At 34.8% G+C, this 12429-nt stretch overlaps 1 protein-coding gene across 2 annotated transcripts in view; it reads left to right on the top strand.

Moving 5' to 3' along the window:
* LOC136039392 (germinal-center associated nuclear protein-like) overlaps positions 1-12429 on the top strand; it is an 85253-nt gene that overhangs the window by 64670 nt on the left and 8154 nt on the right. For both annotated transcript variants that reach the window (XM_065723087.1, XM_065723086.1), the window contains exons 12-13: positions 4549-4802; positions 10450-10719. In XM_065723087.1, coding sequence (XP_065579159.1) covers positions 4549-4802; positions 10450-10719 — 524 coding nt within the window. The remainder of the gene's footprint in view (positions 1-4548; positions 4803-10449; positions 10720-12429) is intronic.

The following is a 12429-nucleotide window of genomic DNA, read 5'->3' as shown; positions in this document are numbered from 1 at the left end:
ATCCTACTACTACCTCTACTACGACTACTCCTATTACTGTTACTACTGCTACTAAAGTTAAGGCTACTATCAATTCTCCTGCTACTACTCCTACTGCTATCGCTATTGGTAATACTGCTACTAAAACTAAAGGTATTAAGGCAAAAATTTTGGGGAGCGTTGAAACAATATATTGTCAACAGAAAACTTACAGACATTTTTTCAGGAAAACTTGACGATATGCAAAACTGAATTAAACAATACAATGTGCGTCCAGGTTCTCAAAAGAAGATATATAATTGAATATTTAATGTATATTAATTCCTGGAACTGCAGCACTTCAAGATTTTATTTCACTCCCTTTTTTATTCTTTAATGTTACGAATATAAAGGAATTTTGTTTTTGGTTTAATTTTTTTTTTCAGCAAAGTAGAAACATATATTTCACATTCGTCCTTTTGACAGTCGGGATGCACATAGTTTTATTTTGATTAAATTCTACTTCCCCCGCAAAAATATCTTAAATTTTCAACTTCATACGCTTACCGATTCCTCAGGTACTGCAGACATGTAATTTTGACAGCCGGAATCCAAACGGTGTCTTTTGATTTAGTTCAACGTCCCGTTCGACATTTCCTGAAATTTTCAACTTAATAAATTTAGCCCTTCCTGAGGTATTGTTGCTACACTCATGAACAGCTGGTGTCTTTAAGTTCAACATCCCCCTCGAAAATTCAAATTGATACCCCCTTACTTTTCTTAAAATATTGAAGATGTTCGACAACCTACATACATATAGGGTGTTTTATATATCTTTATTTTTCTAATATCCTCCTTAGCATTCCATGAAAGTTTTAGCTTAATAACCGTAGTCGTTCCTAAGATCAAAATAGAAATACCCTTTTGATACTTTGATGCATCTGGTGTCTTTTATTTTAGTGCGAAATTGCATCAATATTCTATGATATTTAAAGTTTAATAACCTTAATCATTCGTTAGCTATTGCAGATAAGCCTTTTTGACAACCTGGATGCACTGTGTTATTTTTACAAGCAGGATACAGTTAAACTCTTGATTTAGTTAAATAGTTTTAATTGTAATTGTAGAAGTTATAGTAGTATTTGCAGTCTCAGTCGTATTCGCAGTAGTAATAGTTGTAATAACAGTAGTAATCACCGTCGCAAGCAGTAGTGGTTGTAGTTACAATTTGCTGCATTCGTGGTCGCAAGTTGTCACACTTGCAGTCTTAAGTAGTCGCAGCTGCAAGTAGTCGCAAGTAGTCTTGGTCATAAGCATTCATAGTCTTAGGTAGTCGCTAACAGTCGTAGTCGCAACTAGTCAGAGCCGCAATCGCAAGTAACCTTAGTTGCATTTACAGTCCTAAGAAGTTACATTCGTTAGTATTCGCTGTCACGAGTTGTCATAGTCGCACTTAGTCATGGTCGTAAGTAATTGCATTAGGAAATACAAGTAGTCACAGTACTTATCGCAAGTAGTTGTAGTCGAGATCAGAATTGGTCACCCTTCCAAGTAGTCGCAGGTAGTCTTAGTCACAAGGTCCTGGAATTAGCAAGCTAATACCTTTAGCTGCTCCTAAGATATTGCATATCTTCCCTTTAAATGACCTAAATGCGCACAGTATCGTTTGATTTAGTTTAAAATCCTACACTATTCTTTGGAGTGTCACCTTAATATTCTTGAACTTTTCTAACGCTCCCAAGGTCCAACATTCCTTCTCTTTGAACTTTCTCCCCTCCCCCATCTCATCTTTCTCTCCCTCTCTGAACAAAGTGACTTTTCTGTCATTACTAAGGTGGCATCCAAAAGGGTAAGAGGGAGGAACTGGTCGCCCCTTGATAACTCTTTAACACCCCCTCCCCCTCTTAAAATGCTTTTAAAGTTTAAACTTATACCCTCAGTCGTTCTCTAGATATTATATTTGCACCCTTTTCACAACCATCTTGTATATAGTGCGATTTTGTTTTGTTCTGAAAGTTTTACCTGAATACCCTTGGCATTTTTGGAGATTCAGGATCAAATATGCCTCCTTTTACCAATAACCAGCCTTATATATAAACATTGGGCCACTTACGTAACTTATAACCCTTTTCCCTAGGACAGGGGGGGCTGTATCATCCCTAGAGGCAAAGTTATTTGACATTCTGATTATTTTGAACAGGATTGATGTTTCAAAACTTCGGTCAAATGTCTTTGGGTAGAAGGGGACTAAAAAGGGCTAGGGGTGGGGAATGGTTGCCCTCCGATCACTTTTCAGTATCCCCCTCAACATGCCCTAAAGGTTTTAACTTAATATTCTCAGCTGTTTTCAAGATATTATAGATACACTTTTTGATAAACTGGACGCACATAGTGTCTTTTGATTTAGTTTAAGATATCCCTTATGATTGCAATGATAATATCTTGCATGTAAACGAATTGCATAATTTGTAATCGTTGTTTCGGGCTATGGGTCTATGGCATCTCCGGAGGCATAGTTATTAGAGCTTTTGGCTTTTTTGAACAAAACTGCTTTTTCGAAATTCCGATTAGTGTTGAGGGAAGGGGGCATCTAAATAAGTACAAGGGGGGTTGATTGCTCTCCAGTCACTCTTCAACATGTCCTTAAAGTTTCAACTTAATACCCTTAATCGTTCATTAGCAATTGCTGGTACGCCCTTTGCACAACCAGCGTGTACATGGGGTGTTCTAATTGTAATCAGTATCCTTCTCAATATTTTCTCAAAGTTTCACCTTAATACCATATGCTTTTTTTGAGACCCAGGATTAAACATGCCCCTTTTTCCAAATAAAAAAAAAATAATATGCTAACAATGAGGAACTTTCAAAACTTACAGTCCTTGCCTTGGGGGCTGTGGGAGGTTATGTCTACCCCAGTGAAATATTTATTTGACTTTTGGACTATTATGAAACAATATGGTTATCTGAAAGTTTGATCACATGTAATTGGGAAAAAAGCGTATAGGAGGTTGGCTGCTTGCTCTCCGATCAATCTTCGTTCTTAAAAAGGGCACTAGAAATTTTAATTTCCAATCGAATGAGCCCACTCCGAAACTTATACAACCACTCTTGACATATGAAGCTGCTCCGGAGAAAAAAAGCATTGAACCTTTATGGCTCTTTACTATAGGCAACGCTAGAGCGTGGTTTCTCTCTATTGCTTGCTTATTTGGAATAAAGAGCTGTGCCAATTTTAAATTGGCTTGGTTCTGACGTAGAATTTGACTGCATGTTGTTTGAATTAAATAAAAAAAAGAAATGCCCCTGAAATGCACTTCATGCGGGGAAAACCTTCCTGATGTACGCCTAGTGCATTTGTTTACGATCGCAAGAGATGAACTGTTATGAATGAACTGTGAAAGAAAATGAACTGTAGGTTCACTGTAGTAGTTCATTCTCTGCAATATCTGATCATTCTTTCCCTTTCATATTGTGAAAAGGTCATTACGTAATTTTTTTTTTTTTTTTTTATTTTTTTTTTTAGTGTGGTTTTGGGAAACTGCAAAAATAGAAAGCTTTTCAAAGTTTGCATTTTTTAAGTTTCTTTTTTTTCCGAAAATTGAGCTGTAAAAGCAGGCTTTCTATTGATGTTTTTTATATCCTTTCATTTTTGTAAATATTCTCTTTTGTAGCATACAGCACTATTGTCAGGATTTTCCTTATTTCAAAAAACTCTGAAATGATAAAGTTGTTGCCTAAATATATACCAGATGATATGGAAAAGGTATTAGGATACGCTAGTATGTCAAAACCCACCACAAATCAAACAATAGATAAACAGATAGATACATAGATATTTGTTGTAGTAAAAGCCTCTTTAGGTCATGGTTAAAACAAAACAAAAACAAAGACAAAAAATACGTACGCACGCAGTAAAACATACTTAACAATAACAATACCATTCGTGCCATGGCCTTCGTGCCATTCGCAACACTACAAGCTTCCTCGGGCCATGGCTAAAACAAAACAAAAAAATGACAAAAATGATTACGGACACAGTAGAACATACTTAACAATAATAATACCATAAAATAATAATAAAAAACAATAACAATAGCGAAAAAACGCACACAATAACAATGATTACACAACAAAGTAACACTTGCTATTATTTGTTGTTGTTACTGCTGTTTACTAGTACACAAAATATTTAATGCTTTAAAGCCATATGGACCATGGCTACAAAAAAAGAAATGACGGAAAGAGAAAACAACTCACGCATATTAAAAATACTTCATACGCCCCCCCCCCCTTACAAAAATCTCTGTATGGGTCAGTTAATATATTTTGCAATCTTTTTTATTGTCCGTAATTTAGGACAAAGCGCCATTAAGTGAACCAAATCCTCGCCATTATCTCCACACCTGGGGTACGAGTAAAGATCATCCATTACTCTTACCCTCCCTAAGTACTTCCTCCTTTCTCAGAGTGCTAGGATACCTTTCATATCACTCCAAGAAGTTTTTTTCAATTTTAGTAATCAGTGTTTTTACTTTTTTTTTTTTTTCATGAATGAATAAATTCCCGTTATCCTTTTTTTCTTATTTTCAGCTAAGATTGAGCTGCTCAATGAGATTGAGCGACAAGCTCGAGAAATAGTGCTTAGTGTGCCACTTATCATCGGCAAAGCATTACTTGAGGTTAGGAGTTCGATGCTTTCAAAACCTGACCAACGAAATTATGTGACAATCAAGTCAAATATTAGCTTCAAACTTTTAGTGGTTTCGACTGGTCGTTTTTCGAAATTATATGACTCGTACTTCAAAAGTAAACTGCTGCGATACCAAGATAAGGAAACAGATGAGGTAATCCCCTTTTTTGTTTACTTATTAAATAAACACTAAAAATGGGATAATGAAAGTGTTACATAAAAATTGGATTTTAGGAATTTTGGAAAATAGAACATATTACAATTTAAGAGGCGCTTATGTAGTAGAGGATTCGGCCCCTATTTTTCTATGATTGTCATATCATTTGTGTCTTTTGTTCGTGTTAGGTAGTTTGTCTCGTCTCATGTCATTCCAAAAACAGATTTCGTAAAACATGGATTATCTGAAGCTATGGAGACTGAAATAAAACTATTATTGTCTATTCTTGATGGCGGAGATACGAAAAAATTTCGTAAATTTTGTTTGAGTATCCTTCCCTCTTCCATGGAAATTTTTGAGAAAAGTATTTAAATTCATAAATTTAAAAGTCAAAATTTATAAGCACCAAGGACATCAAAATAAAAATATTTCCTCCCTGGATCCATCTTCGGTCTAATCATACCTGAAAACTGCGATTGTCTATTATTTTTCTTTTTGTTGTTTCATGAAGTTCTTGGGCAGTCCCATATTTTCATCAGCATTGCCACGTTGAACCGTGAAAATAAATAAGCAAAATAATTAGCTAAATTTTACAACGCTTTTCGTCCCTAAATATTCAACCTGTTGATTCCGGAACTCAACCATGCTCTTAAAGGAAAGCTGCACCTTCTCAAATTCCCTGATGCCAGGTGTTTTTGGCTTATTTAATACTAATTTTTCACTCATGTTTCTTTTTTTCAAATTTTGGACCTGTTACCACCGAAAACTTAATAATTGTATATGGCGGTCTTTTATATTCAAAATTGAATACCTAATTTTCACTAATTTTCAAAATATATAAGGCTATGTAAATTTCCGCTTTGTTGATTTTCACTGTCCCTGGTACTTCAAATATTAGAATTTTAAATCATCCTGAAAAACATATGTCAGGCTATATGCTACTCTGTTAACTGTAAGATTAGTACTGTTACTACTTTTATTGATATCTATTTTAATTTTCATCGCGTTTTTCTTTCATAATCGTAAAAATGCAATTTTGATTTTACTTTTATTTATTTTGCATTGGAAGGATAGTTTAACATAAGATAATATATATTAAACCAAAATAAGTCACTAAATTAGGAAGAATAGTGTGACGCAGAGTCAGTTTGCATTTTGAAATCATTTTTTTATCTTTTTGTCTGTCCACTTATATTTCTTCCTACAGGGTAGACAAAAGAGGACGCTGTAAAAAATTATTCTTTCTTAATTTTCGCAACTATTTTGCTCCACCCTACCTTAAACCCATAGTAGAAGTGATCTTACCACTTGACGTTTACGTCTATCATTTTTAGTTAAACAGTTATTTAAATAGCTTCAAAATTTCTTTCAGCCTGCAATTAATAATACAAAAAAATCGAATAACCTTAGTTAGTTAAAAATCGTTGAACCTTAGTACAGACTAAACTTATTCTATATGATAAAAGGCTGTCGCCCTCTTCATATCTTTTCTCTTTGTGTGGAGGTATGACGTGAGCTTTAAGTACAGCCAGCAGGTAATTGTGAGTATTTTATTTACCATATACTTTCTATCAAAGCTTTAAGAGCTTTTTAAGATGAAGGTAGTATAGCGAGCTGGTAATTGCCGATGTTTTACTTAACATGTTGTTTATCATTTATCGAATCTTGAAGAGCTTTTTAAGATGCAAGAAGTAGAGCCAGTTTGGAATTGCAAGAGTTTCATTACCCATTTACTTTGTATCGAAGCTTTAAGAGTTTTTTAAGATGTAAGAAGTTCAGGAAGCTAGTAATTACGAGTGTTATGTTTACCATTTACTGTTTTTAAAAGCTTTAAGAGCTATTTAAGATGTAAAAAGTATAGCCAGCTGTTTATTGCAAATGTTATATTCACGAATTGTCTTTCAAACATTTAAATTGAAAATATTATTATTTAAAACAATTACAATTAAATGAGAATTTTTATTCTCAAAGTGTTCTGCTAGAAAACTTTAGATCATATTGCTTTTGTATCAGAGCCTTGATTCTTGAATCATTGGGACAAAAAGAAAGTCAAATTTGAGTTTAAAGAGCGGTAGGTTGGTGTAATGGCAACTCTCCTAATATTCACGATAGTTTCTATTTGTCCTAAACATAAATATTGTTTTTGTGCATAGAAACATTAAAAAAAAACATGCTGTTCTCCGTTAAAAAAACCATTTTTGTAATAAAAGTAGAGCTATAACCCCTCCGCAATGAAATTTTACACTTAGTCTAAATATAAGTGTAATTGAAAGTATATTAGGGGTCAAGCCCTCCTCCAGTCCAAGGGTTATCAATATGAGGACATTCAAACAGGATTCCAGTGCGGATGATAGGGGACAGCAAATGGTGCACATTCGACAGGTTTTCGTTCCAAAAATATAAAATAACAACAAAATTTTGTCCATTATTATTATTGTAAGCAAATAAGGGACTACAATATTAGCCCTTTTTACAATTCATGAATAAACAGTTGGCTAAATTTGTTGTAATCTACAAGGGTAATATGAAATAATTGAGATTACTGATAAGTGACTTCTGGAATTCACCCAATTTTAAGCTACAATAACTATGAATCATTCATTATAATTTCTCTCTTCCAAGCTCAGGCTGTTAAGTGAGCTGGTAATATGTATACAACGTAAATTTTCAAAGTTCATTTTTAGCTGGAACAGGCTTATTGTCCAAGTCTTACTAAAAAATTGTCTATCCCAATACTTCTATACTAATTTCAAACCTCAATTATTATTGTCCTTGGCTAATTCTACGGTATAATTTTGAAGCAAATTCAAAAAGTCAGTCCCTTTTTTAGCTATTATAGAAGTTCTTTAAATGTTGAATAAATAGAACAGGAATATTACCCAACTAGCTTTCCTATCCTTTCTCTAAAATTACATGCTTTCTACACATACCTTCTATTTACCCAGCCTACGTTAAATGGATTGCTATCAGTACACTGGTTTAAAATATAATTATTGCAGAATTAGCTTTTATGGAAACTAAACTTAGCTAGGAAAATAAAAAACCATTCTTTTCTTTAACGAATAAAAAGCCAATCTCATGCAAATTTGTTTCTTTTTTATAAAAAACACAGTTTCTTAGATCAAACAAGATAATAGTTCCCACGCTTGAAATCAATGCTATGTGTAAACACATAAATTGTCTTAGATGGGGTTGTTGCCACTATATTCCCCTCATCGTTATGGTTTCTATATTGATAAGCTTTTAGTTCATTCGCTAAAAGAGAAAATTCATTTGAGCGGCTGAAGGACATTGGCAAATTTCGGACTACTCCTTTTTTGTCTGAATGATGTGTTTGTCCTTAAATTTTGCTTTCAAATTATTCACATTCAAACAATGAATATGCCTGGAGGGTTTCTACATTGATAAGCTTTTAGTTCTTTCGCTAAAAGAGAAAATTCATTTGACCGGCTGAAGGACATTGGCAAATCTCGGACTACTCCTTTTTTGTCTGAATGATGTGTTTGTTCTTAAATTTTGCTTTCAAATTATTCACATTCAAACGACGAATATGCCTTGGAGGGTTTCTACATTGATAAGCTTTTAGTTCTTTCGCTAAAAGAGAAAATTAATTTGACCGGCTGAAGGACATTGGCAAATTTCGGACTCCTTCTTTTTTGTCTGAATGATGTGTTTGTCCTTAAATTTTGCTTTCAAATTGTTCACATTCAAACGACGAATATGCCTTGGAGGGTTTCTATATTGATAAGCTTTTAGTTCTTTCGCTAAAAGAGAAAATTCATTTGACCGGCTGAAGGATATTGGCAAATTTCGGACTACTTCTTTTTTGTCTGAATGATGTGTTTATCCTTAAATTTTGCTTTCAAATTGTTCACATTCAAACGACGAATATGCCTTGGTAGTTTACTCTTTCCTGTTGTGTAAAAGTAGTTCCCAATTTTAGCATGAATATTGCCTACAGTAACGAGTGCATTCGACCGTCCATTAATCTTAGTGTATATACTGAACGTATAGGACGATGGACATATAGAAAGTATGCCAACCTTTACGATATCCTTCAAGTATGACTAAGAACGTAATCTTTATTGCCACAAAAACCGTAAAAATTCAACTAGTGTAGTATCAGAGCTCTAAGGCAGGCACTCAGAGTAGCTTTTGATGTCAGCTTTTTGATGATAGCTTTTGAAATCAGAGTAGATTTTTGCTTTTGATGGTGGAGTGTACTTGCTGTTGATTGCAGCTTCGCCGTTGGGAATTAGAGTAGAATATCTGAGCCAACAAGCCAAATAACAGGATTTTGGCTTGAAGTTTTATACAAGAGATGAAAATGTTTGGTAACCTTTAATCCACCAGCTGTATAGATCTGAAAATCCTCTCGTACAAAGTTGGAAAATTTGATCTTGAATACATACTTTTGAGTTTGCGGTACTGAATAGCATTTTCTTTTGTTTCAGTGTCGGCTGTTGCTCATAAAGGGCACTAACTCATATTTTCATGTGATTGGACCCTCTCCATATGTTCTACAACCGCTAGACTGAAATAATTACGCTTGAAAAAAGAAAAGGGTGACCGTGACAATCTCCTCGGGAAAGATACTATAATTTGTATATTCATTAAGATCCCTTTTATAGGCTGCAATTCTTCTTTTTCTAAAATTGGAAAAGTAGTTTTATGTTAATAAATTTTGATTGGTAAATTTGAAGTTAAAGGATCCTGTATATTTGGACTGTGCAATATTCTTTCGATTAAGGCTCCTACCAAAATTCTGTGTTTTTTTGTTGTTTTTTTTTTATTTGTTGTTGTTTTTTTGGAGACGGAGGTAGTTTCTAGTGACATGAATCATTCCCTGCTAATCGTTTCCTACCATTAATTGTGTCTTCTTCTTCCTCAAATGTTAATATCCTATTCTGTTCTTCATGGTCCCTTTCAGAGTCTCACTTTATTAGCTGATTTCTCATGGTTGCTGTATATTCATGATCTGTCGATGATTCTTTTCCCTGTTTCTTAGGGTAGAAACAAGGAGGCTATTGACTGAAAGTCTGGAGATTCATTCATCTTCTTTAAATCATCTTTTAGGCGATTCGTGTTTTGTTGATTTGCCCTGTCCTCAAACAATATATGGTAGAGTTTCCTCTGTGGTGTGAGATAGCTGACACGTAGATGAAGGTGTTAGACCCATTTTTAATTGTACACTTTGTGTGAAGATAGCGTTACACTTAATTCTATGGTGCAAGGAGCAACCTTGACTTTCGTGGAATTAAGACTGGAGTGACTTTAATGGCTGTGTAAGTCTTCCTCTCCTGTAGTTTTTAGCATGGTTTGATTGAATTTCAGTTATTCTGAAAGTGTGTAAGTGTATTCCCGCAGAAAAAGAAAAGAAAACGGGGACATTATTTGCCAAAATTCGTGTACATGTAATCATCAATTAGAAATTATTGAAGGTCTAGTAATAGGTAAAATCTGTTGAGAATTGCAGATTAAAATATATTATATATGGGTAATTACTACTGATTGCCCCATCCACATAGTAACTTGTGACGCCATTGAAGGTGATAACCAGAATATGCATAGTAAAAGAGTTGAAAGTTGTCTATTATATAAATGAGTGTGAATTGTCTAGTAAATAATCCAGTTTCCATTTCAGGGTTTCATGATGATAGCCAAACCTGATCCATACCATAGTATAACTGTCAAAGCACAATTCATTGAAGAAAATAAGTTCACTCATAGTTCCATTAGCCTGGAATATTTTGATGCAATTTTAATTGGTTGTGACAGTGCTGAGATTGAGAAATTGAACCATATGCTCCAGGGCTCAAACTTTGGTTTCCTAGCAGACTGCGACACCGATTTAGATAGTGGCAAATATTTCAAGTGCACTTTCAAGAAAGAAGATGTTCATGCGATGTTGCAGGTTTAGTTTCTGAATTAGTTATTATCTGTTTCTAGAGCATATGGTAGGACAAATTGAAAATGCTTAAAGAAAAAAGCTAATGGTGACAACCGAAGTTGCTGGTCAATTCAATGGTATAGGTTTATATTAATAAGAAAAAAACTAAATTTATAATTTTCAGCTTCATATTGTCGTACTCAAAGCACTGAAGGTTTACCTAGCATGTGATAATGTACGGTTTTTTTGCTTTTGGCGATCTATTGCCCGTTGATAATGTTGTTCTCTTTGAAGCAATCATTCTCGGGGATTATGATAACGTCCAGTCTTAAAGTGACATATTTTTAAAGCTGCAAAAAAGTAAAGTTTATCTCGTAAACAAAAGCCGGGCAAACATCTTATGGATTGAAAGTGACCGCATTTTATTGATACTTATTTTTTAATATCAATATATGACCTAGAAAATTTTATTTGGACAACGCTGATTTTTCATGTTGTAGCTTTTTTTTTTACTTTGAAATTATAAATCAGGAAGTCAACAAGTCATTTTCGGCAGAATCTATTCCAGTGGCTGAAGCAAGCATATCTTTGTTTCAAATAAAACTTCGTTAGTTTCACATAATTGCCAAGAAAACAGTTTTTTTATGGCACTTGGTATTAACCAAGTGACATATAGCAATCGCCAATTCTGTCGGTCTGTCTGTCTGTCGGTCCCGGTTTTGCTACTTTAGGCACTTCCAGGTAAGCTAGGACGATGAAATTTGGCAAGCGTATCAGGGACCGGACCAGATTAAATTAGAAATAGTCGTTTTCCCGATTTGATCATCTGGGGGGGGGGGGGGGTGGCCGGTTAATTCGCAAAAAATAGAAAAATGAAGTATTTTTAACTTATGAGCGGGTAATTGGATCTTAATGAAATTTGATGTTTGGAATGATATTGTATCTCAGAGCTATTATTTTAAATCCCGACCGGATCTGATGACATTGGGGGGCGTTGGAGGGGGGAAACCTGAAGTCCCGGTTTTGCTACTTTAGGCACTTCCAGGTAAGCTAGAACGATGAAATTTGGCAAGCGTATCAGGGACCGGACCACATTAAATTAGAAATAGTCGTTTTCCAGATTTGACAATCTGGGGAGTGGGAGGCCGGTTAATTCGGAAAAAATAGAAAAAATGAAGTATTTTTAACTTATGAGTTAAAATTTGATGTTTGGAATGATATTGTGTCTCACAGCTCTTATTTTAAATCCCGACCGGATCTGATGAAATTGGGGGAGTTGGAGGGGGGAAACCTAAAATCTTGGAAAACACTTAGAGTGGAGGGATCGGGATGAAACTTGATGGGGAAAAATAAGCGCAAGTCCCAGATACATGATCGACATAATCGGAACTGATTTGCTCTCTTTGGGGTAGTTGGGGGGGGGGAATAATTTTTAAAAATTAGAAAAAATGAGGTATTTTCAACTTACGAACGGGTGATCGGTTCTCAATGAAATTTAATATTTAGAAGGATATCGTGTCTTAGAGCTCTTATTTTAAATCCCGACCGGATCTGGTGACGGGGGCGGGGAGTTGGGAGGGGGAAACCTAAAACTTGGAAAACACTTAGAGTGGAGGGATCGGGATGAAACTTGGTGGGAAAAAAACACGAGTCCTAGATACATGATTGACATAACCAGAACGGGTCCGCTCTCTTTGGGGTAGTTGGGGGGGTTAATTCTGAAAAATTTGAAAA

The sequence above is a fragment of the Artemia franciscana genome, chromosome 19 (genome assembly GCF_032884065.1).
Source record: "Artemia franciscana chromosome 19, ASM3288406v1, whole genome shotgun sequence".
Classification (NCBI taxonomy): Eukaryota; Metazoa; Arthropoda; class Branchiopoda; order Anostraca; family Artemiidae; genus Artemia; species Artemia franciscana.
This window is presented reverse-complemented; position numbering and strand designations above follow the sequence as displayed.